This window comes from Ruditapes philippinarum, unplaced genomic scaffold (genome assembly GCF_026571515.1).
Source record: "Ruditapes philippinarum isolate M1 unplaced genomic scaffold, ASM2657151v2 ctg1362_1_1_1_1, whole genome shotgun sequence".
NCBI lineage: Eukaryota > Metazoa > Mollusca > Bivalvia > Venerida > Veneridae > Ruditapes > Ruditapes philippinarum.
The window spans coordinates 161,344-187,747 of NW_026859423.1; the positions used below are offsets into that span (position 1 = coordinate 161,344).

The 26,404-nt window shown below is 33.5% G+C and overlaps 1 protein-coding gene across 1 annotated transcript in view; it reads right to left on the reverse strand.

Moving 5' to 3' along the window:
* Positions 1 to 5,291: 5,291 nt before the first annotated feature.
* LOC132756472 (tRNA-dihydrouridine(47) synthase [NAD(P)(+)]-like) overlaps positions 5,292 to 26,404 on the reverse strand; it is a 28,159-nt gene continuing 7,046 nt past the window's right edge. Inside the window, exons 5-13 of the mRNA XM_060747552.1 lie at positions 25,642 to 25,690; positions 22,772 to 22,956; positions 21,472 to 21,588; positions 19,778 to 19,954; positions 18,645 to 18,741; positions 15,891 to 15,969; positions 14,699 to 14,887; positions 10,560 to 10,688; positions 5,292 to 6,778 (exon numbers count right to left, since the gene is read on the reverse strand). Of these exons, the coding sequence (XP_060603535.1) occupies positions 6,706 to 6,778; positions 10,560 to 10,688; positions 14,699 to 14,887; positions 15,891 to 15,969; positions 18,645 to 18,741; positions 19,778 to 19,954; positions 21,472 to 21,588; positions 22,772 to 22,956; positions 25,642 to 25,690 (1,095 nt within the window). The 3' untranslated portion in view covers positions 5,292 to 6,705. The remainder of the gene's footprint in view (positions 6,779 to 10,559; positions 10,689 to 14,698; positions 14,888 to 15,890; positions 15,970 to 18,644; positions 18,742 to 19,777; positions 19,955 to 21,471; positions 21,589 to 22,771; positions 22,957 to 25,641; positions 25,691 to 26,404) is intronic.

Sequence of the window (26,404 nt, forward strand, 5' to 3'; positions counted from 1 at the left end):
CTTCTATATGGTGCATATAAAAGGCTACAGCAAACAGACTACAGTGTCTAGAACACGGCAGCTCGATTTGACCGCATCACTCCTGTTCTTTGGGATCTTCATTATTGGTTACTAGTAGCAGATAGAATAAAAAAATCTGGAAACAAAGTGATCCCTCGGAAGCATTAATCACAACAAAATTACAAAAGAATTGCAGACTCGGTTTGATTGAGTCTGTACATGAGAGATAATGAATATGTGCAACATCCCTCACGCCCCCTAGCACCGGCTTGAGCGGTATTCAATTCTTAACACTTAATAGTGCTGGCATCAATGATCCCGAAGTCTCACTTTCAAAACGTTACATGGACAAGCGCAGTGACAAGTACAAGCCTATTTTCACGAGTTGCGTGGAGTGTACGAACCAAGGATAGATCCGAAATAAAAATGTGAAGCAGCAACACTTGTACTTCCAAAGTGCTCAAACTAAGGAAAGCTTTACCATCAAGTCGGAAAGAAACTGAGACTTTGGACTATTTCAAAAAATCATTAAAACACACTTGTTTGAACTGGCATACCAAACATAACTAGAAAAGGAACATAGTGAAACATGGCGACTCATGAAGCATATACTCGTATTTTACGTGTGCTTTCATTAATCTTAAGCGACAGTTTGCTTTCATTTATTAAGGTTGTTCTAAATATATATACCCAAGATCGCTTTTATGTTTGATAATTTTATTATATCTTAATTGTAACTGTTTCTGTTTCAAATATTTTATATTCTTAGAATGATTTGTGTATAAAGTTTTTATAGTTTGTTTCTTGATGTATGTTGTTTATTAAATTTATTATCGTTGTACGGCGCCTTTTCTAGAACGTATGCACGAAATACATGTATATAAAAAGTGTGCTTTAAAAGTTTGGTATAATAATAATAATAATAATAATAAAAAAAAAAATTTAAGCATTTAATGTCATTGATTTTGGAAGAAAATCATTTTTGAAATAAAAGATGATCGGAGACAACCACATCGTGGATTTTTGTTTGCAAAATCAGCGGCTTATCACGTACGATGCAAAAAGTTTTTTTGTTTTGTTTTTTAATGTAGAAAACAATTGAGACAAGTTTCGCTAGAAATCATGATGATGTTTATATTCTAAATACTTGATGATAAAAAAATGACTTGAATGTGACGATTTAAAATAACACTAGTTTTGTAAACAGTCAAGTATTTACAAAGGCATTGTTTTCAGAACAGTTGTTTTCTATCAAGATCAAAGAAATTATGTGTATACAATTCAAATAAATATCAAATATTACCTATAAGAAGTTTGACATTTATGGTAGTACCACGAAAAGTTTCTGTTGTACTTATTAGATATTTACGTATCGATACCCTTTTCCCTGACGTCTACCGAAGGTCTACTAAATCACTTAAATCTCAGTAGATACTAGGTAGCATGCATTTTATGCATGTGACCTAGTATCTACTGAGATTTTCGACTGCAATCTCCGTTATCATCCGACTATAATTGTCAACAAAATGTTAAACCTACATAGTAAACTTCATCTGCACTCGTGTTCCTCAACAAATCTTATTAACAAGTTCTGGAAAACGGACCTCATGCAAAGAACAATTGACGTCATCCGAAGTTATTTACGTATACTAGTACACATGTAACTTAAAATTATACAACAACATGTCCAAGAAACAGTACAGTATACTCTATTCCAATTATGAATTAAGTTATATGGCACTAGGCAATTGCATTGTCAAATGGTCAACTACCAGGGGTATCTTTTGAGAGTCACTTTTAATTGGCAATTGCATTCAACAGCAAATATTTCTGTAAATTAAAGAGTACTATTCTTGAACTATTAACGTTTTTAATTAGTTTCTAGTAAAATGTCAGCATATTTGAGTATTAACCCATTTAAATTACAGAAATATTCATGGGAAATAAATCAAAATCTAAAATTGGTGTAGCGCTCTCCTGGCATAATGATAATTGAATATTTGAAATTATACGGCAAACAATTAAACGTTTTATTTTAATTCTTTTACGAGTAAAAACCACACATCAAGTCAGTAAAAACAACAACTCATTTTTTTATGGTCTTATATCATAAATATAATGCTCAAATGAAGATTTACCAATATTTAAAGTTCCAAAAACCGTTGTTTCGAATTTACATTTCATGTTAATAAAGGGAGGTAAATAGAAATTTATTTTATATAAAGTCTAAGTCAATTTTTTCAATAAGAAATGAATGCATATATTTTAATGATTACATATAATGTGAACAAATATTTGCAGTACATATTTTACATATTCTTCGATGTTTGAAAATTGTTTTAGAAGCATATAGTTATATAGTATATATAAAATCACCATCACTGAAATGTGGTAACAACCTTTAATTCAACATACATGATCTTTTAGTCAGAAAGTAAAATACTTGTAAATATGAGAAACTAAAGATGCACGTAAAATCAATACATAAACTTACTCTCTCACATAAAACGGGTCTAAAACATCAACATGTTGGTTTACAGTTAATAAATATGCACAGAAATAAAATTTGCAGGTTCCATGCGAAAACTGTGATGTTTCGTAAGTCAACATATGACCTTTTAATGTGTTGGTACGAGTTGGACAGCTTGCTGAAGGTAAAACTTCCTATATAACAAGAGCGATCAGTAATCACATGTGTCGCCTCATGATGGCCAATTTTATGTTGGGACAAAGTTTGTGACAGACGGACAGACAGACGGACAATGCACAACTAGACTTGGTAATGATCATTCCAGTAAAGTTTGGATAAAATTGCACCAGTAGCTTATGAGAAGTAGTCCGGACAAGCTTTTGCGTATCTGGCAACACACAGAAAAAATACCTTTTTATCAAAGGGACATAACTCGGCCAAAAATCATTCAACTGGAAAACCCGTGCATTATGCGTAAGGACTTGAGCTACAGATCAATCCTGTAAAGTTTCATTGAAATTGCTTTAGTGGTATAAGAGAAGTAGTCTGGACAAACTTTAAAAATAAAAATTATTAAAGGGCCATAACTCTGCCAAAAACCATTGAACCAGAAAATGCTGACAATATGCACAACTAGACTTGGTACTGATCATTCCTGTAAAGTTTGGATGAAATTGCACCATTAGTTAATGAGGAGTAGTCCGGACAAGCTTTTGCGTATCTGGCAACACACAGAAAAAACACCTTTTTTATCAAAGGGCCATAACTCGGCCAAAAATCATTCAACCGGAAAACCCTTGCAATATGCGCAAGGACTTGAGCTACAGATCAATCCTGTAAAGTTTCATTGAAATTGCATTAGTGGTATAAGAGAAGTAGTCCGGACAAACTTTAAAATTAAAAATTATTAAAGGGCCATAACTCTGCCAAAAATCATTGAACCGGAAAATGCTGACAATATGCACAACTAGACTTGGTACTGATCATTCCTGTAAAGTTTGGATGAAATTGCACCAGTAGTTTATGAGGAGTAGTCCGGACAAGTTTTGTGACGGACAGACAGACAGACGACGGAGAAGTGATCCCTATATGTCGCCACTACTCCGTAGAGGCGACACAAAAATGTCAATTTTAAACTGGATAACGAAGATATTTCCTTCTTTTTTTATAGACATAATCTTTGGGCGGGTTGCACAGGTGCAACCAGGTTATAGTATGGTGGATTTCGGGCGGTAAAAACATTTTCGTGACATTTTTCTCAACAACTACTTCAAAAGCCTCTTCATACTTGGCATACAGCATTTACACGTGAACCCATACCGTGGGATTCGATTTCAGGTCTGCCGCTCATCTACTTCCTGTTTACTGACTTAGTTAAATTTCCGACATTAATGGTCAATGATAGGAAATTTTCGTAACAGTTTTCTCATCAACTATTATCACAGCCACTTGATATTTGGTATACAGTATCAACACGTGGTCCCATACCGTGGGATTTGATTTCAGGTCTGTTGCTCATTCACTTCCCGTTTACCGACTTAGTTAAATTTTCAACATTAATGGTCAGTGGATAATTTTTTTTCGTAACATCACAGCCTCATGATAGTTGCGGCCTTTTCTGTCTTTGAATATATTTTCTCAAATATATAATTCGCATTAGTCGATGGCTGATAAAATATTAACAAGCGAACAATAACCCGCAACCAACTGATCTAATGGTGAAGTTTATTTATTTCGGAACCGTTGTAAATATAACATGGATAAGTGCGCTCCAGAAAAGGTAAGTTGTGTCTGTATGGATAGCACAGCAGTTTTAATTGATCATAGACTGCATTGAGACTTTCTAGTGTAGTGGTAGCAACCATACTGGTCAGAGTTAAAATCCAGGTCCAGCTGTTCCGCATTTTCTAATAGTATCTTTTTCCAAAGTCCTGGTCCTTCGTGTATGTGTCATGCATATGAGTGACACATCTCATGCATAATACATCTCAGTTAAGATTTTGTGCTACACATGACATAATGGCTTGCAACGAAAAACATCTATTGTATTGCTAGCACTTAGTGCCATGTGATAATTTCCTTTTGGTTTCGTTGCAATAAATATACCATAATGGGACAGACACATGGAGAACCCTATAGTCCTTGCCCTATGTGCCCCCAAGGCAAAGGACTAGGTAGTTAGGTAGATTGGGGCTGAATTATTGACTGGCCTTCAATGAATTTGGCACAGGCCATTGTGAACTTTATTGTTTTAATATTTAAATATTTTAAAATTGTTAACTATGTTTGCTAGCTCAAAATGCATCGATGTGTGCCGATTTTAACAAATTGTTGGTATCATCTAGGCAGTTGTCCACCTAACCGGCTATCATGGATAATGAACCAGTAATTACCAATAATCATCCCATGTGACTGATGGTTTACAAAATTATTCGCAAGTGACTGACTACTAATCCTTCATGATTTCTAAATCAGAGACGAGACAGAAATGACCACAAAAACTAAACGTCTAAAATCCATTGGACATTTCGTCAAATAGCCATTTGTCTCTCACTGCCGATTTGAACGGACCCAGATTTAACCTTTAGTATAAACTTGACCTTGGAGCCTGAAACCTTGGTCGTACAGATAACATATGACTTGTAATGGTTGGCATTTCTGCAACTCGTCAAGAAAATGGTGGTTAGTTAGGGAATCACCAAGATTTAAGTGACCGACACTTATAACCATGCACATTTATCATAGTAGAATTGGTGAATTGCACTCTCATTATCATAGAGTGGAGGAGGGTGAATATACAAATAAACAACTATGTTTTATAGATACAAATTATTCTTGTAATTTTTCACATCATAATTAACAACCTGTAACTAAACTATTCAGTTTAGTATTTCAAAGTATTTAATTTCAATATCAAATGTATACATATTTTAGACTGACAAAATATTTTTTGTGCTTATTGCTTATAAGAATGATGTATGAATTTAAACTGAAGAATTCCAATTTAAATTTAGTATAAATATTAACAAAAATCAATTAACAAATAAATTTAAATAATTCTAGCACATAAAGTTGATAGTGTTCATGTTTAATGATATAAAACGTTTCTCAGATTTTACACAAACTTCACAAGTACCGACTGGTAGTTGTAAACATTTATAAAGAATTGTCAACATACATGTACAAAAATCAATGTATTCATTATTTAACTTCATATGTAAGAATGTCGACTTACAAAAGTCAATGTGTCCATGATTTAACTTATCTCAACACACAAAACTCTATGTGTTCATGATTTTACTTACAAACAAAAAGTCAATTTGTTCATGATGTAACATATGTAATGATATTAGCATACAAAAATTTATGTTCTCATGATCAGGGGAGACAACTGATGAAGTGTTATTCAAGAGATCACAATTAACATTAATAAATGATGTAGAAATATAGAAACCTTTCAGTGTCTCAGTTGCTGGTAGTCATAATTGAAATAATAATTTTTATTATATCTATATTTTTCAATTTAAACATTCACTCTGCTGAATATCCTGAAAGGAATTGCTATTATGTATGAAAAAGTCAAACTAAATCTTTGCCATGTTAAGAGGAAAATTTGAAGAAAGTCAGCCTAAAGTTAAAAAGCCTTATAAGACAACATGCCTGGCAGCTGACAAATATTTATACATTGGGGACAAAGGTTGTCAGCATAACATTTTAAGGATTTTAAAACTGAATAAGTAAATCAAATAGGCCATCATGAAGATTACTCATTTGCTTTTCATAAAACTTTTGTACAAGACCAAAAGATAGTTCTACATGCCATAAATCTAAGTTCTGGGCATTGCAGTTTCTGAGAAGGAGTTTGATAGGTCCATTGTTAACACCTATGACCAACTTATAAATACATCAGACTGATTTTGTAATAGGCCACCAAAGGACCATTCTTGAGATGATTGTTCAAAATTTACCAGAAAATAGTACAATCTAATTGATTCCTATAAAATTCATGTTTAAACTCTTACACTACAGACTGTGTAATGGACCTCTCATAATTGGAGTGAGTATTCATTATCAAAATAACTAGAAATAAAGTGACCAATATTATTTGTCTGTAATTTGTCTTCACTGAACAGATACAGTTTCAATACTAGTGGCATTCTTATTTTTGTAATGCCTATTAGCACTATGCAATACACATTCATTTAATTGCACAATACATCAGATGGTTATGACCACTATTTATATGCATTTGCCTTGTGTTTCGGTAGAAAGGTGAAACCATCGGGTACTTTTCCTAGCAGCATCTCACTGAAATAAATCATTCAGAAAATGAATCATTATATATTTATAATACTGCATGTTTGTAATGTTGTTTTTCATTGGATAATAGTGATGTTTATATAATCTATATACACAGCTGTTGTCAATTTATAAAGTAATTTCATTTTTTCTCCCATGAAGAAAGTTTGCTGTATAATAAATTTATTATAAAGATTCTTAACTGGTTATATAGATGTATATAAACGGTTATTTGCAATATAAACCTCGCCTTATAGATTGGGTTATATATACAAACATCCATTTATATGGGGCCATATAACCATATAACTTATGTATATTGTATCAAACATCATGTTACTCAATTATCATAAAAAAATGTTCACAGGCGTGATTTATAATGTTGAAAATACATGTAAACAACAGTTTAAGACAATGGTGCCATTATTTTTATAGTATAGTAATTATGAATTAATTATTAATAATTTACTCAATATGATGAAAACTGGCAAAAAGACTTTAATTTTTGGATATTTGTTTTTACAGTGTTTCTACAGCAATTTTTAATAAAAATATTGCCATGCAGAATATGCTACCTTGTCAAAAGTGCACCATTGTATCAAAGTGAAATACTGATTGTAAGCAATACATCATTGTAAACATATGATTTACATTAACTCTATTGCTCACAAGAAGATGGGTACAGCTAAACCACTCATATATAATTAAATTTGCCTACAATACAGGGATACCCATCCAACTGACTGCACAGTGTATTTACCTACAAGAGGCGTTCGTGGCCGAGTGGTTAAGGTCGTTGACTTCAAACCACTTGCCCCTTACTGCTGTGGGTTCGAATCCCGCCAGGGACTTGGATTCTTTCATGTGAGGAAGCTATCCAGCTAGCTTACGGGGCGTCGGTGGTTCTACTCAGGTGCCTGTTTGTGCCTGAAATAATGCACGCAGGGGCACCTGAGTTCTTTCTCCACCAGTAAAGCTGAAACGTCGCGATATGACCTATACTGTGACAATGTGACGTAAAACCCAACAACAAACAAGCACAGTGTATTTACCTACAATTTATACTATAGTCCTAAACACAGTACCATTTAATTTACCTACAAGATTGTTACACTGACAGTACAGTGCTTATTTTGCCTACAGGAAACGTAAAACTGCCCCACTCCAAGTACTGTGCATTTGTCTACAAAATAGATATACCTGTCCAACTGACAGAATTGTTTTCCTGTCTACTAGACACCCTTTTCACTGACTGTATTTGTCTGACATCTATACCTTTATTGCTAACTTTCATTTATATCATACTTTTGGTTTAAATTTGAAATCATATATTTGTCCATTTTCGTACATTTAAGTGTTGGTCTTATGTTTTTAAACAATTTTTTACACATGAAGTAAAGAATAAGAAACAAGCAATTATCATAGTATTGCAAGCAATCCATAAGTCCCCTACCGGTTAGAACCCCAGCAACATTCTGATTTCAATTTTACCAGTGAATGAATGACATGAATGAACTTAAATCTTTTGAGGTTCTAAGTTTGTCTATTTCACAGTAAAGTGTTAAGTTTCCCTGCCTAGTAAGGCAATTATGTTTATACAACCTTGTCATTTTATTACGATGTGGGATTTTAAAGTAAATCTTATAAGGAATGAAGAAGTTGGAGTAAAAAATACCAATTTCTCGAAAAAAATCTAAGTTCAAGGGGGACATAATTCTGGAAATAGTCTTGCTAGAGTATTTAACCTTCTCAAAAATGTTGAGTGATAATAAGAAACATATATATGAAGTTTGAAGTAGATACATTAGGAAATAAAGAAGTTATTTAAAAAAGACAACATTTTTTTCCATAAAAATTCTAAGTTCAAGGGAGGTAATACTGATAATTTTTGTGCTAGAGTTATAAACCTTGTCACATATGATGTGGTTGATGACCAGAAACTTATATTTAAAGTTTGAAGTAAACACCTTAAGAAATAAAGAACTTATAGTGAAAAAGCTGAAAAAATTAAATCAGAAATCTTGAAATCCAGGCTATTTGTTGCCATAGCAACCAGAATTTTCAACATAGGAAGAAAAGAAAAAGATGTGCATAATCTGCAGACTGCCATCTACCCATATTTTATGTTTCATAAAAATATTTTCAGTACTTTTTGAGTTATCACTGGATCCAGTTTATGTGTTAAATTTACTATATTTTCAGACTATTTGTTGCCATAGCAACCAGAATTTTCAACATAGGAAGAAAGGGAAAAGACGTGCATAATCTCCATACTGCCATCTATCCATATATCAAGTTTCATAAAAATATTTTCAGTACTTTTTGCGTTATCGCGGGATCCAGTTTTGTGGACGGACGGACGGACTGACGGACTGACAGACAGACGGACAGACAGACAGACAGACGGAGGGTAAAAAAATTTTTTGTTTCCTATGGAAGATTCCTGTTATTATAATTATATATACTCTAATTAGCACCCAGTAACCTAAGGGCTAACCAAATCTGATATTGCATTCTCAGTCATATCAAATTAACAACTTTACTTTGAAACAATGTAACCATATTAACATCTTATCTAGAGTTGTAAGTTTTCCTGATTAAATTGGCAAGAAGTTTGTGCATCCACACATTGGATTTTACATGATTATTTGAGCCGCATAACAACAAAACCATCATAATGGGTTTGCGACCAGCATGGATCCAGACCAGCCTGCGCATCCGCGCAGTCTGATCAGGATCCTTGCTGTTCGCTATCAGTTTCTTTACTTGTTATAGGGTCTGTAAGCCAACAGCATGAATCCTGATCAGACTGCCCAGATGCGCAGGCTGGTCTGGATCCATGCTGGTTGCAAACACATTATGTTTTGTCGTGACACGGCTCATTTATTGACAATCACGGTCTAATGCCAGGTCTTACAGTCAAAGAAACTTTACTCTGGCTACTAGTACTGACTGGAATATTTAGCTCCAGGGTAAAAGCTTTAGGCAGTGTTTTTAACAGTGGCAGAATAGTTTTAATACATGTATATCAGGGTGGAGTAAGATGACATTATCATCATTTGAGCAAACACTAGCAAATCTAGATGATACCTAACAAATGCTACTGGATTCTCTATGCGTTTATGCATACTATCAACAAAACTACAAAAAAAAACCAACTTAAATACAGGAAAAAAAAGCATTTATTATTTCACATTAATCTGTTATTAACCCTTTCCCTCATGAGCATATTGTGAAAAATGGCCGTTTTCACTGAAAAGCCTCCTGTTACAAGTTCAAACTGCTATGAAACTATGAAAAATGCTTCAATACTAATCAAACTTGGCACAAATGTTGACTGGAGCATAATTGCCTTTGTAATGACATGCTCAGTCTTAAATTTCCTGTTACCATGGCAACGAGGGGACATCTCAAAATTGCCAAAAATCACTATTTTGCCATCGATTTTTTCCATCAAATTTTATTTCAAAGTGCTGCAACTTCTCAAGGGATTGAGATAGAGTCAAAGGCTTTTCAGCGTTGGTTACATGTTACCTTATGATCAACCTGGGGTCATTTTTAGCCTCTCACAAGTCAAAAATTTTCTTTGCCACCCCCTGATGTATCTTTTGGATGGGGGGCGGCGCCGAAAAAGTGCTCACTTTTTTTTTTTAGCAACATTTCTCAAACAAAAACATGTGTTTGGGGCCCAAATAGGACATTTTTTCACTATTTTAGGCCTTAAAAAAGGGGGGGGGGGTCGAAAGTGCGTTGTTTCGCGTATATATGGGGTAAAGGGTTAAACACCTACCTGATTTTGACCCAATCACCACAATTTGGACTGGCCATTAATGTCTCCATTTCATCTCGCCCACGATAGAAAGGTGGTCTTTCATTGATCAATTGAGGTACATGCTCTAAAATACCTACTGGTATATACCTGTAAAAACAACAACAAACAAGAACGTGTTTGTTAAACACAAATGCCCCCGGCTCAGATTCTTGTCAGTAGAAATATTTCAAAAAATGTTTACCAATTCACTCAGTTATGGACAGAAAAATTGCCAAAACATTGTAAACACAAGTTATATAGCTTGACAAAGTCATGGCATTTTGTAATTGTGAAAAATATAAGTTGCCAAGTCATTGCTCTGACTTGTGAAGTTGAAAAATTTTCAACTTCATGCAAGTTATCTTCCTACCAAACATGAAATACATCTGTCATTAAATAAAGGCTGTATGGGCAAAAGTGTAAAAATCTATTTTGAGCACTGGTGACCTTAACCAAACTGACCCCTGACTCTATCCAAAAGAAGAATACCATGTAAGTTATCTTCCTACCAAATATGAAATACATCTGTCAATAAATAAAGGCTGTATGGGCAAAAGTGTAAAAATCTATTTTTAGCACTGGTGACCTTGACCCAACTGACCCCTTACTCCATCCAAAGGAAGAATACCATGCAAGTTATCTTCCTACCAAATATGAAATACATCTGTCAATAAATAAAAGCTGTATGGGCAAAAGTGTAAAAATCTATTTTTAGCACAAGTGACCTTGACCCACTGATCCCTACCCCAATCAAAAGGATGAATACCATGCAAGTTATCTTCCTACCAAATATGAAATATATCTGTCAATAAATAAAGGCTGTATGGGCAAAAGTGTAAAAATCTATTTTTAGCACTGGTGACCTTGACCCAACTGACCCCTTACTCCATCCAAAGGAAGAATACCATGCAAGTTATCTTCCTACCAAATATGAAATACATCTGTCAATAAATAAAAGCTGTATGGGCAAAAGTGTAAAAATCTATTTTTAGCACAAGTGACCTTGACCCACTGATCCCTACCCATATCAAAAGGATGAATACCATGCAAGTTATCTTCCTACCAAATATAAAATATACCTGTCAATAAATAAAGGCTGTATGAGCAAAAGTGTAAAAATCTATTTTTAGCACTGGTGACCTTGACCCAACTGACCACTAACTCCATCAAAGTTTATGTTTCTATCAATAACATCTGTCTATAGAATAAGGTCAATACACCTGTAAAAATGTAAAAATCTATTTTTAACATTGGTGACCTTGACATTGGTAACATTGACCTTGACCCAAATGACCCCTTACTACACCCAAATAAGGAGGACCTCCCTTGGCATGTTTGTATTAATCTAAGACATCAACTAAAATATAAAGGCTGTATGAGCAAAAATGTTTATATTTATTTTTTAAACCAGTGACCTTGACCCTAGAGACCGCTTACTCCACAAAAAATTAGAGGACCATCAAAGGTATCCACCTACCAAATATAAAAGATATCATTAAAGAAATTAAGCAATAAGAAGAAATTTAAGATTAATCCAACTAGCTGAAATAAGTTAACCAGACAAGGCCCTTTTGTCAAAGTGAAAAAAGGGAAATAACTGGGAAATATGGATGACACAGTTATATAACTTGGCAATATCATGTACTTTGTATTGATAAGTAAGTGTGGAAATTATAAACCATTAGTATAGATAGAACTTAAGATATTTCCAACTTGCCGTTTTAGGTTAACCATTATTCATTTTCTAAGTGCTGAAAAGGGCAATAACTTGGTAAATATGAAAGCCAGAGTTATGTAACTTGCCCAGATCATGTACTTTGTATTGATTAGTAAGTGTGTAAACTTACAAGCCATTGCTACAGGTAGAACTTAAGAAAAATCCAACTTGCCGTTCTAGGTTAACCTTGTACGGACAGACGGATGGACGGACGGACGGTTCAATCACTATAAAAAGCCTGTATAGTTATTATTTGCTGCAAAATGGCTGCATCTAGTTACTTACTTCATATACCATCATTTTGCATATGAAATTACTTATTTCTTTTAATTCACAAATTGCATATTAAATTACTTATTTCATAAGGATTATTGTCATTTTGCACATGAATAACTCATTTTGCATACATTACCATAACTTTACATATGAAATTTCTAATGATTTTCAATTATACTGATACTTAATATTGCTGTGACCAAACTTACAACCAAGCATTAAGTTCACGAAAATGGAGAAATACTATTCTAGCATCAATGACTTTGACCCAGCCAACATAAAGTTTCAACTATTTTTAACATCAGTGACCTTGAAACAATTCCTAACATAGCAGGTCACGGAAATATCTAACTTTCGGAAGGTCTTACGTTAAGATATCAGTTAATAACTAAAGACACTGTTAGTTAGTGAAATGGTCAGAAAAGAAGGCAGTTTAGAAGAAAGGATTGAAATCAAATTGAAAGAAGGGACAACCACATAACTACAATGTATACACATAACTGAAAAATGTCCAGAATTATAACAAGAGGGCCATGATGGCCCTGAGGTCGTTCACCTGTATATAGGCCCACCCAACCCCCACCCCCCAACGTTGCAGGGCCAATTTAACCCAAGGGCTTTTATTTGCACAAACTTGGTAGACACCCATAAGAAGATGTTTCATGCTAAACATCTAAGCTCTAGCTCATTGGGCTTTTTAAAAGAAGATTTTTTTAAAGTTTTTACTATACACATATAGTTAAAAACAATGACACCCCTGGGGCTGGGCCAGTTTTGACCCCAGGGCTTTTATTTGAACAAACTTTGTAGACACTTACTAGAAGATGTTTCATGCTTAATATCTAAACTCTAGCTATTTGGGTTTTTCAAAGAAGATTTTAAGTTTTTGCTATATACACATATAGGGAAAATCAATGACCCCCGGGGCGGGGCCAATTTTGACCCCAGTTCTTTTATTTGAACAAACTTTGTAGACACTCACTAAAAGATGTTTCATGCTTAATATCTTAACTCTAGCTATTTGGGTTTTTTCAAAGAAGATTTTTTAAGTTTTTGCTATACACATATAAGGAAAATCAATGACCCCCGGGGCGGTGCCAATTTTGACCCCAGGGCTTTTATTTGAACAAACTTGGTAGACACCTATTAGAACATGTTTGATGCTAAATATCTTAGCCATAGCTCTTTGAGTTCTTTAAAAGAAGATTTTTAAAGTTTTTACTATATGCATATAGGAAAAATCAATGACCCCCCGGGGCGGGGCCAATTTTGACCCCAGGGCTTTTATTTGAACAAACTTGGTAGACACTTATTAGAACATGTTTCATGCTAAATATCTTAGCTCTAACTCTTTTGGTTCTTTAAAAGAAGATTTTTTAAGTTTTTACTATATGCACATAGGGAAAATCAATGACCCCCTGGGGCAGGGCCAATTTTGACCCCAGGGCTTTTATTTGAACAAACTTGGTAGACACCTATTAGAAAATGTTTGATGCTCAATATCTTAGCCATAGCTCTTTGAGTTCTTTAAAAGAAGATTTTTTAAGTTTTTACTATATGCATATAGGGAAAATCAATGACCCCCCGGGGCGGGGCCAATTTTGACCCCAGGGCTTTTTTTTTTAACAAACTTGGTAGACACCCATTAGAACATGTTTCATGCTAAATATCTTAGCTCTAGTTCTTTGGGTTCTTTAAAAGAAGATTTTTTAAGTTTTTACTATATGCATATAGGGAAAATCAATGACCCCCCGGGGCGGGGCCAATTTTGACCCCAGGGCTTTTATTTGAACAAACTTGGTAGACACTCACTAGAAGATGTTTCATGCCAAATATCTAAGCTCTAGCTCTTATGGTTTTTTAAAAGAAGATATTTAAAGTTTTTTCTTTCGGTTGCCATGGCAACCAGAGTTCTGCATGGAATTAAATTCTTTGAACAATTTTTAAAGGTGACCACCAAAGGAACATTCCTGTGAAGTTTGGATGAAATTGGCTTAGTGGTTTATGAGGAGATGTCATTTAAAGTAAAAGTTTACGGACGGACGCTGGACGGACGGACGCCGGACGAAAAGCGATCACAAAAGCTCACCCTGTCACTTTGTGACAGGTGAGCTAAAAATCTCACCTGTACAAAAATGAAAGCCATTCCAACAAAAATCTTCTAGTTATTTCAAGACCTTGTTGATCTGAGCCCCAATTATCCATACCAAAGTGAACATAATCTTTAAGCATATCGAATCTTTCTGTAGATGATATATCCCAATGTCTCTGTTCCTTGATCTCAGTAAATAGCCATGGTTTTATCAGAGCACCTCTAAAATATAAGTGATTATACATCTATAAAGGTAATAACAAAAATATAAAAAGGCTTGGTTAACACCACTGTGTGTTCATATCCTGTGTTTCTTCCATGTCAAGACTGATGGTTCAATTCAGATGCAAGCTTGTGCCTTAATGCATGAAGAAGCAACTGAGGTCAGTAATGCTGGAGTGTCGCTAAATGACCATATAATGTTGCAGTGACTTAGTACTAAACAAAATGAATTAAACTAAACACAAACAACCATCATGTTTCATTTAAAAACTGTTAAGATACAAATACAACAGCAATCTTTTCAGAATATAATAGCTTGATTCAGTCTAGAAAAGTCAATGAGAGTTGAATACAGCAAGAACATGTACAAGTATGTTTACAATAAGCTTTTTATTATATATCCTCTAACAAACTGTAAAATACTGAAAAACAAAATATGTCTTGAACTTAAAGGCTGTAAAGCTATATATGAAATATTTTTATATAATAAATATGATGTTTCTTTAATATTTATGTCGTTTCTTATAAAAGCTGCAATACACATGATTATTGTATTTAAATACATGTAGAATAAAATGTTATGGAACAAAATATTCAGCTGCTATTTTTGGTAGTTTTGTCGATGATGTCACGCATGCTCCACTTTCTTTAAAATATACATACAATTTTTTCATTCTAGATATACTGTTAAGAATTCTTGTAAAATAAATAAACCATAATTTTACAATTCACATGCATCAAATATGAAGCTTTATACACTTCATAAAATTGTTTTAAAAAGTTCATGGCTATACCCCATGTATAGTCTGTCAGTCTGCAGTATTGCACTAATTCAAAAACTCTTGCATTAATGTCAATAAAAAGGTGCCTTGAGAAAATCTTTATCACAAGGTGACATTCAAAAACTTGAATGGGATAAAAAACTAAAATTAGTGTACATCTTATTTCTAAATGACCTTATAAACCTCATAAACAAATAAACTATAAAACAATAACGAGTTACCTAGCAAGCATTACTCCACTAATTGCTGAGTTCTTCCTATGCATATTATAATCCTCATATGTCAAAATATCACCATTCCCTGTAAACAATAAGAGAAAATTGTCTAGACAATGAGGTATGGGTCCATAATTTGTAATTCATTAGTCAATCAAAATAACAACTGCCCAATTCCAATGGAATGGCAGAAACTATGACCTTTGGAGATTCAAACTCCTGGTAAATGCTTCCCTCATGACATTTTGATGATAAAATCCCCTGTGAAGATAGACAGATGGTAAAATTACTATCAGGGTTCGTACAGACATCCAATGCCAAAATTCAAGGACTTTTTAAGCACTACTTTAGCAGGTTTTTCCATTTTTCAAGCACATTTGTTGCACATATACCGACACAATCTCCAACCTATGATGGATAGTTGTTCACCATTTTTTGTTGAATACACATTTTCTAACATTATAGAAGAACAACTAAGGGTGCATCAAGTACAGATTAGTTCAAAACAACTGCAATTTGTCCACTTACTGTTACCTTGAGTAAACATTTCATTGATTTTGATACTAAATTGGATCTTTTTTTTTATTTTGTTAACCGTTGATTTTTATCAAAACTATGTCATTCTGTGATTCAAACATTTTCAAGCACATTTTTAGCAAATTTAAGCACTTTTTAAGCACTTTTCAAGAGAGTAATCAAATTCAAGGACTTTTAAGCACTTTTTTACATTTTTAAGCACTTTTTTAGAAAGAGACTCAAATTTAAGCACTTTTTAAGACTGTACGAACCCCGACTATGATTTGGACAAAATCTTTGCCATTTTGGCTCCAAAATAAAAGCACTACATTTATCTTGCAGTTCAGGGACAGAAATTCAGTTAAAACTCTGCAAATTTCTCCGGCCCTTATACAAACCCAGCAGGAAACGGTTAGGGTTAATAAACCGTCCCTCCAGTAACTTAATCTAACCTGTGTTATTGCACCTGTTTTTCATTTCTATTACCTTTTTGTTTTACTGGTTTTAATACTGATTTAAATATATTTTTTGGGTCATCTTTTATGGAAGATGATTCACTTAACAGCTTTCCTGGATAACTAACCAGTAACTACCTACATGTATTACTCTGCATGTGACCAACTAGTAATACCAAATGATTTCCGAATCAGCTGTTAAGAGACAAATGACCATTTGACACAAAGTCTGTGATAAATTTGTCATTGAGAAATCTCGTCAACCCAAGAATCTAACATATGACCCCTGGATGACTTATCCAATGCTCACCCTTCAGGCCTCGATATTAGCGGTGGTCCGTTGGTCCGAGACCACTTGATTTTGGCAAGGACCACCTGATTTTAAAAACAACTGGTCCGTCGGACCACTTGAATTTTCTGGTTGATGCAAGGCTCATTTTGGGAGAATGGCCATTTGGTCATAAACATGTTATATTATTTTGTTTAAAATCATGTGTCCGATGTACATGTATATGGTTCATTAATCTCTGATTAGTTAATTAAGTTTTGAGGTCATCAATGACTTTCATTTTAAGTCGCTAAAATTTTGTTTATGCAAGTTAAAAGAGTTAAGAATTTGTGATATTAATTTACTAGGTACAAAATTCATTCAAATGGTGCTAGTAATTATGCATCGTCTGATATCCATGGCGGAACCATTAACATTTATGTTATGTTACATGTTAATCAACCGTGAGTATCCTATGATGGTAATTATATGATATCGGATAAACTTAAATTTCAGATACTTAAACAACGGCAGCAAACGAAAGGAACAGAAAAAATACATCTAGTAATTCTATGCTATTTATCTTTATTTTAACTGTATAACGATAAGAGATCTATTTCTTCTAGAGTTATAATTATTTTAAAAGGTTAAAAATACCCAATGTCAAAAATGAATATCAACCAACAAGCAACAGGGAGGTAAAATTCTGTATTATAAATCTGTGAGAAAAATAAGATAAACTATAGTTATATATAACGTTAACGTTGTTATTATTTTAATAATTTAGATATTTCCTTGGTTTCAAAGACAAGAATAAGATAATTTATTAGTTTCATTACAAATGTTAATCTATAAAAGATACTATGTTACTGTCATGATTATAGGATGTACCACATATCAGCAATGAATATTTGAATAACAGTAAGTAAATAACAGATACAAATTGCTTCACTATTCCCTATCTTAAGTTGAGGGAGAAATCACTTCAACATAAAAGTTAACAGAAATAAGAGATCTGTTGTGTATTTTTGAATGAGATAAAAACAAACAAACAAATAACTCTACGATAAAATACCTACTGACTTGCTCTCCCTTTTCTGATTAGATGAAAAATATATTATCTAAAAATATCTGTTTTCTTTAAAGGTTAATAATACATCTTTGTCATCAAGTTTAAACTTTTTTCTTCTACATTTGCAGTAAAATGATATAATAATGATAACTGACCACCTGACTTCTGAAAGGACCACCTAACTTTCAAATCTAGTGGTCCGGCATACCACCTGCTAAAAAAGTTAGTGTCGATGCCTGCTCTTTTAGCTAAGTGGGGGTACCATCTATTGTCTTAATACCACCAAACATTGACATTCTCATAATGTGAAATAGCAACAGCAACAGCCAATAATACCAGTGTTATAGGTAGGAAACCTTATATTGAACATTCGTCCCAAAACTGATAAATTTCCTACTTCTGTTAAGGAATGAGATAAAACTTTGCATTAATAAATTACTCAAACTTACCAAATAAAGGCATAGGATCTGCTATTTCAGCACAGTTGTTTATATATTCCCAGTCAGCTGTCTTTGTATACCTCTGTGTACGTGATCGTCCATGTAACTGACAAAAATATATCATGCCAACAAAATTAAGTTATAATTGGTGAATGTTTAATATTTCTAAATAGAAAGCCAAGGATTAACAAAGAAAGAGTAAAATATGGAAATGTACTCTCCAAACTGACATAAAAGGAATGATTTATCTTGTCCAAAGAATGAATCATTGCTAGTTTGACTAACAAACAATCTTTTCTACCTCATGGGTAAGACTACTATACCAATTCACGAGGGCAAATAAAAAATTTCTTTCCACCCATCTTTCCAGTTTTGCTGGTGGAGGAAGACTTCAGGTGGCTGTCTGGATATAATTTCAGACTCAAACATCACATAAGTGGAATCACCAACATTCCATAAGCGTATTGGCTTGCTTCCTCAAAAGGGAGAATCAAAAGTCCCTGGCACTTTTCAAACCCACAGCATTAAAGTGACATTATGCTCATTCAAGGGTATACAGTGAGTGAACAGGTGAAAGTCAAAATAAGTTTTTATATAGCCATAATTCCTTTTAATTTAATAATTTACTTCATATAAACAATAAATAACCCCCGGATCGAAACGGAATTTCTGTAAATATCAATTAGAACTTACCTGAAACGTTCAGTTTATAAAAAGAGTGGGGCAGTCTTTTTATATTTTAGGCAGATTTTAAATTTTATCTTAAACATTTTCCAAAATAAACTGTTGGTCAAACACCATTTTAACAGTCAATCTTTTGAAATAAAAAGTCAATTCAGCTCAACTTGACTATGAAAATATGAGCATAATGTCACTTTAAGGAGCAAGCGATTTGAAGTCAAAAACCTTTAATCACACATATTATGCCAGTTGGCACTTGTTTTTTTATCAATAAGCTTTTTTCATTTAAGTCAACTTAACTAATTCATATCAAGAGATATCTTTAATATACCATATGTTATTTCTGTTTAGTTTACCCCAACTTTGCTAAAACATTTTACACAAATATTTACCAATTAACATTTGTTTTGTTCAAAATTTTCAGAAAGCATAACTCAAGTAAGAAAGTAATGACAACTCACTGTTGTCATAGCAACACCCCAATCTTTGAGGTGTGGCACTAAAGTGTGAGCAATATTCTTGTTGTCATGGATACCAGTTCTCATCTTCACTGTGAGTGGAACATTCATCACAGATTTCATACTAGTAACTATCTGCTCAAACTTACTCTGTCTTCCCATCAATGCACTTCCCTCACCCTAAATATAAATCGTATTATGATTTGGAACAGTGTATTATGATTTGGAACAGTGTATTATGATTTGGATGTAATGCAGGAGACATGTAAACTAGACAAACTTAAACAGTTAATGAAGGTTTAATGCATTATTTTAAGATTAATAACAATTTTTTATTAAAGTAAGTGAATTACAATCCAGTGATTTTAGGTGTGACATATATCCCATCAGTATTGTCAAGGTCTGAATTGCAAATATCTGAGTATCTGAATGGCCGCTACAGCCCTACCAAGGTTTTTGAATGTTAAGCTTAAATTTGATAGAAATGGTAAAGAGAATACAGTTTTGCAGTTTTGTGCCATGACTTCTTAACTGCTGTGATAAGATGTCCAATCTTTCCACCAAATCTTGGATCTGTAGGCAAACTTGTTCTTACATTACCAATCAGACAAGCATTTTTAAAAGCTTTTTTGCTCAAGGTAACAGTTACCTAGACCTTAGACCTTCTGAATTGAAAATCAATAGAGGTCATCTTAACGTCATGACCAACTTTCCCACCAAATCTAAGGACTGTAGATTAAAATATTTTGTAGTTATAGGCCTGAAGTCAAGGTCATTGTGATATTGACCTTCTGACCTGATGATCAATAGGGGTCATCCACTTGCCATGATCTACCTCCACAAAAAGGACCATAGATCAAACAATTCATGGCTGGACAAGGTGGCCATTCTTATTTTCTTTCTAATCCTTAGTCAAATTCATACAATGTCTTTCCTGAGTAATATAGACAAGTTATAACAATATACTGAACTTTCGAAAATGTCATATATGACGTAAATACCAAAGGAAATGTTGAATATTAGAAGAAAAAAACTGCGAAACTGCGTAATAACAGTTTGTCCTCTAAAGCTTTAATGCCTGTATTTTTTGCTGTTCCACAATCAACTGAGTATAGGAGTAAAATGATACTTAATTTCCTTTATAGCTAAACTCAAAATTAAACATAAAACTTTTCCATTGTCAAAAATAAATAAAACATATTCTCTTATCAACACATACCAGCTTAACAGGCCAAGTTACTTTTATATAATTATATATATTTAAAAAAAAGCAACAAAAACCCAAACTATTTTTAGGCAACTGATGAATAAATTTAAGCTAAAACTTCTGAATAACTGTTATATTAATTTAATGAATATCTGAGTCTTCATTTATTACTTATAATAAAACCATGGTTTAGAAACAATAATTCTTGATTCAATAAAAATTTGCCTTCTATGCCAGTGTAATCTAACCTCAAAATTAAGATATCATTTCAATACAATCTCTAAAATTTAGTATTTATTTGAATGTATTTGAATGTATATCATAATGGATTTAAAGCATAATAAACCCTATTCTCAGTCCTATTAAAATGGGCCTTTAAGATAATTATCTCATCACATACCATAACAAGAAACTCAACATCAAGCTAAAAAAATTCAAATACATTATAAAGAATCTCTAATTAAAGTTGAAAATAAAACCTCTACCATACCTTATTAAAGATAAGATCTATAGGGCATCCACAGTTAATATCAATGAAGTCTACATCAATATTTTCACAGATCAGCTGAGCACACCTAGTCATAGAGTCTGGATAACCACCACATAGCTAAAATATATGAGTCAAAGATTAAGTTCAAAATAAAACATACTTAATTCTTGAAACAATTATGCTATTCCTTTTGCTTTTACTTGGGATGTTTGTATGGCAACTATCTGGCTTTACTGGTAGAGGAAAACCTCAACATCTTCTTCATGCATTATTGTAGACCCAATTCCTGAATAGAACCACAACCCTTCTGTAAGGTACATGTACCTTAACGGCATTTTTCATTTACCAGAATCTCAATGCTGGCAGGTACTTGGTAATAAAATATTTACATATACATTCAAAATTTCACATGTAATTTAAAATATTTTCTATTTTAGCTTGGATATAAATGCTGGATATTTATTTGAACCACTCTTGTGTATACATGCGTCTCGGAACTGACCAGTGCTTGTTACTTTATGCGGCAATATACTCTTATGACACTGAGAAGCAGTGCTACCATGATTAATAGACCACAGACTCCTAGTACCAAGAATTATATTAAAGTATCTCAATGTACTTTTCATATTTTTCTGTGAAAACAGTTCATTCGACAAGGGAATCTTCAATCATTCTCTACCCTTTTTTTTGATAACCCTTGAACATTTTAAAGTTAATTGGTCTAAAATGGAAGGTCTATAATACAATGACATTGGAAGTATTTAGTTTTAGCCACAAAAGTTAAACTTTGTTATAATCATATTATTCAATCATAATATTACTGAAATAAATTTTATTTTCCATGTCATGTCAAATATTTCTTATTGAATGTCATTTTACAAAAATTAATCCCCTGTTTTTGTTTACTTCAAAAGTCAAAGGGTAGAAGTACTTTAAATTCATATTATTTCTGAGCTGTTTATTAACTTTCAGCAGAGTTCCGAAAAGTGCTTTTTAATATAGCAACATTAATAAGTAATGGACAAACCGACGATATATATTCAATATTGAAATCTCTGTGGCAACATGGTTAAGTGATTAACACATCAGACTAGAAATCACAGGATCGCTGGCCATGTGGGTAAAAACACCGTCAGGGGCAAGCCATTGTTTACTTGAACAAGAAACTTTAAACTTCTTTCTTAGTACTGTTTGGTTTGTGGTATGGATTCAAGAGTGTTTTAATAAGCTTATAGTTTTCAACACATTTAAACTTAAACAGAATTTGTATAAACTAAGTCTCTCTTTTTTTATGTCATACCTGTACTCCAAACAAATCCTCTGACTTGTGACGTTTAAGAAGTGCCCATTCAGACTGCTGACCTTGAAGCAAGTTTGTACACATCGCCATTTCTCCACATGTAATGTCTGCACCATACTGTTTACATATACGACGGAAAGGGAGATTACCTACCTGAAATTGAATTACAAGGAAAAATAGCAAGACTTAAATTGTAACGAAAAGCCAATTAACATGATTTTTTCAATCACCTGCTAAAAATATATTTACTTGAAATGGATATGTTCTGCTTGTTGAGCTTATTTTTCTCATCACCGGTTGCCCATATGGGCAAGGCCTCCAGCAGAGTATTAGTCATTTTATATTTTGGAGGATAGTGCAAGATACAGATACAGAAAAATGCCCTAATTCTAGAATCTTCCCCTGGTTCTTAAAGGTGCCAAGTAACACTTGTACACAGGATTTCCATTTAAAGTCTCATCTGTAGAAATTTTAGTTGGCCAGCCTGGGAATCAAACCCAAAATTTTGGGATTACAAGTCTCAAACTCTAAAGCTATGCTGGCTGGCGCTTAATTTGCTTTGAATTTGTAAATGAGTAAGATTTAAAAGATTTCAATGCATTTTTTTTTATCTTTAACTTGAAACAACTAACATTATTAAGTATTGTTAAATGATATGAACATGACACCAACTAGACATAGCTTATTTTGAGGGTCATGAAATATACAAATGCTCTCCAAGCACGGCCCAGTAGTATTTTTGTATTTTGATTTACAAGAGTGTCCTTGACCTTTGAGCTAGGGACCGGATTCTGGAGCGCAACACATCAACATAGATGTGTAAATTTGTTTATTTCAAAAGAAAAATGCACAACAGAAAACATCTACACTTATTACAGTCTTCATGTTGGAGACAAGGAAAAGCAACGGAAATGTTTAAAAATTCTGGAAAAATATCAAACATGCACATAATGGATCAAAACTGTTTTGTCAATTAATATCAGAGAGTTATTTTTTTATATTAGCATCTATTTAGATTATCGGAGCGTTTTAACTATTAAAGATTTATATAAATGAAGTTGAAAGCATTCCCACGGCAAAAAAAAGATGTCATGTAAAAATTTTGACTTTTTTTTTTCACGTGTCTTAAGAGACCGTTCCATTAAGCAACCATTTCACTAAGCAACCATTTTTGGTGTTTCCCTTGCATGTTCGCTTTATACACGTTTGACTGTATATGCCCAGGGACATAAAAAAGATTTAACTATGAGGATGAGACCACTGCAATGCTTCTGCTAAATTACCTTTTCTTACTGGGAAATAGTAAATTGCTTATAATAACCCTTTCATTTTAATAATTATCATCCCTAGAAGTACATTTTTAGATTACATGCTGATATCTAAGACTGAGCAACATGTGATGTGGAGAAAATTTATCAGAGGGAACAAAAACTAGAAATGTGTCAGTAGGACACGGGTGCCCCAACACTCCACCGATTTGTCAATCTTATGTCTCTAGGTCAAATTTTTTTTTTGGCTACATGTGCCCAAGTTGAAAACTAAAAATCTTTCATTAAGTACAGGGCAAATACTACAAATACTGAACAAAGCCACAAGAAAACCCCAAGGTGCATAAGTACACATGCTGACCAACATTCTTGTAAACTTTCAGGCCTACAGTTCATAAACTTTTTGAGTTATGTGCAATACAAGGTAAATATTTTAAATTTTTACTAAGTCAAGGGCAATAACTCTAAAAATACTAAAAATATCCACACAAAAAAACCCAGGTGCACAACTACACATACTGAGCAACATTCCTGTAAGGTTTCATGACTGTAGGTCAAACATTTTTTGAGTTACGTGCAACACAAGTTGAAAATTGTAAATTTTTACTAAGTCAAGGGCAATAACTCTAAAAATACTAAAAATATCCACACGAAAATACCCAGGTGCACAACTACACATGCTGAGCAACATTCTTGTAAGGTTTCATGACTCTAGGTCAAATACATTTTTAGTTACTTGCGACACAAGTTGAAAATTGGAAATTTTTATTAAGTCAAGGGCAATAACTCTAAAAATACTAAAAAAATATCCACACGAAAATACCCAGGTGCACAACTACATAATATTATGCTGAGCAACATTCCTGTAAGGTTTCATGACTCTAGGTCAATTACTTTTTGGGCTAAATGCGACACAAAAAGGGAACGGACTTGTGACGGTACAAGTGTAAGATCTTTTAATGCCGCCTCGTATAGTAGTGGTAGGTCACAATTAAAGCATGATACAATATGTTGGCGCTAGTGGCTCTCTTAGTTTGTGTATATCTTTAACACTTTTGCACGATTGAAAGAAGAGCATTATATACTGATTAACTGTTATACATTTACGTTATCATGTCGTAAGGGCATTTATGGTTATGTATATTATATAAGTTGCTATACTTCGACAATGTTTCGAATTTACCAGTAGACCTAATTGCAGTAACATGTGGTTAGCATCGTATACAAACATGATAGTGATGTGGTAGCATTATTATAGTGGACTCCTATAGGTGACTCTTAACGGTTAGTTGAGTTGGGTGCCAATAAGTTTTGTCCAGTAGATGAGCAAACTATAATACATATCAAGATAAACTTCATTTATTACTTTAGTATTTGTGTCTCATGATGATTAATCGTGAAGTCAATTCATATGCTCGAGCAATCATTCATTTCATGGAGATGTATCTAATTCTGTATTTAGCATTAGGGACATAATATATTTACAGTGATAATCAACATAGAGTCCGCTGTTTCCACGACAATAACTCGATACGGTTGATATGGGTCGCGTTTGCTAGAATAAACACCACTAGGTCTATGTGTTGATCCAGACACACGTACCTGGCGCATTCTGACCGGCAGTTGAATCAGGAGTCGCACTGGTCTCGTTCTGAATATCGAGTTTCTTTTCTTGTTATGGATGGCAGTCTGCTCTAGGCGGTATAGCAGTTTCATTGTGGTTCGGCTGATAAGTAACTTGGTGCGCGCGATGGTTCGAGATTGTCTGTGATCGCTGGAGTTCAATGCTGGTCCGCAAAAGCAGCATTTATCGTTGGTGTGGTTAGTCGATAGATAGTTGGATATGATGACAATTATAACTCATTTTGGCTAATTACTTGGTTAATCGCTAATATATTCCTCCACACATTCTTAGTTCCTGACACATTATGTTCCACTGCACCATTTTGATACTATTATGGATCATATGGTGTAAACGCTTGTCCTTTGTCGTCCATATAACAGAGGTGTCTTAAATAAACGGTTAATATACATTTAGCAGATTAAGTCAAATGCTAAGATCCATATGTTTGAGTAAGTTCTCTGTAACAAGTCGCATACATATTAAAATTGACTTAGAATAAGTTTTATGAAAATTTATCAATGTTATTTATTGTAATAAAAAAACCTTTTAAACATTTATCATATCAATCAATAGAATGTCTACTGGAGTTCAATATAAGACCAGTGATTTTCCTGCTTATATTACAGACTCCGATAAAAGGCCTCTTCCCAATTGAAATTTTCTTTAAAATCATGCAGTTTTCCCAAAAATCTTAACTGAAACCCGCTTTTTTCTTCCCAAATTAGCAATTTTAGCGACAAA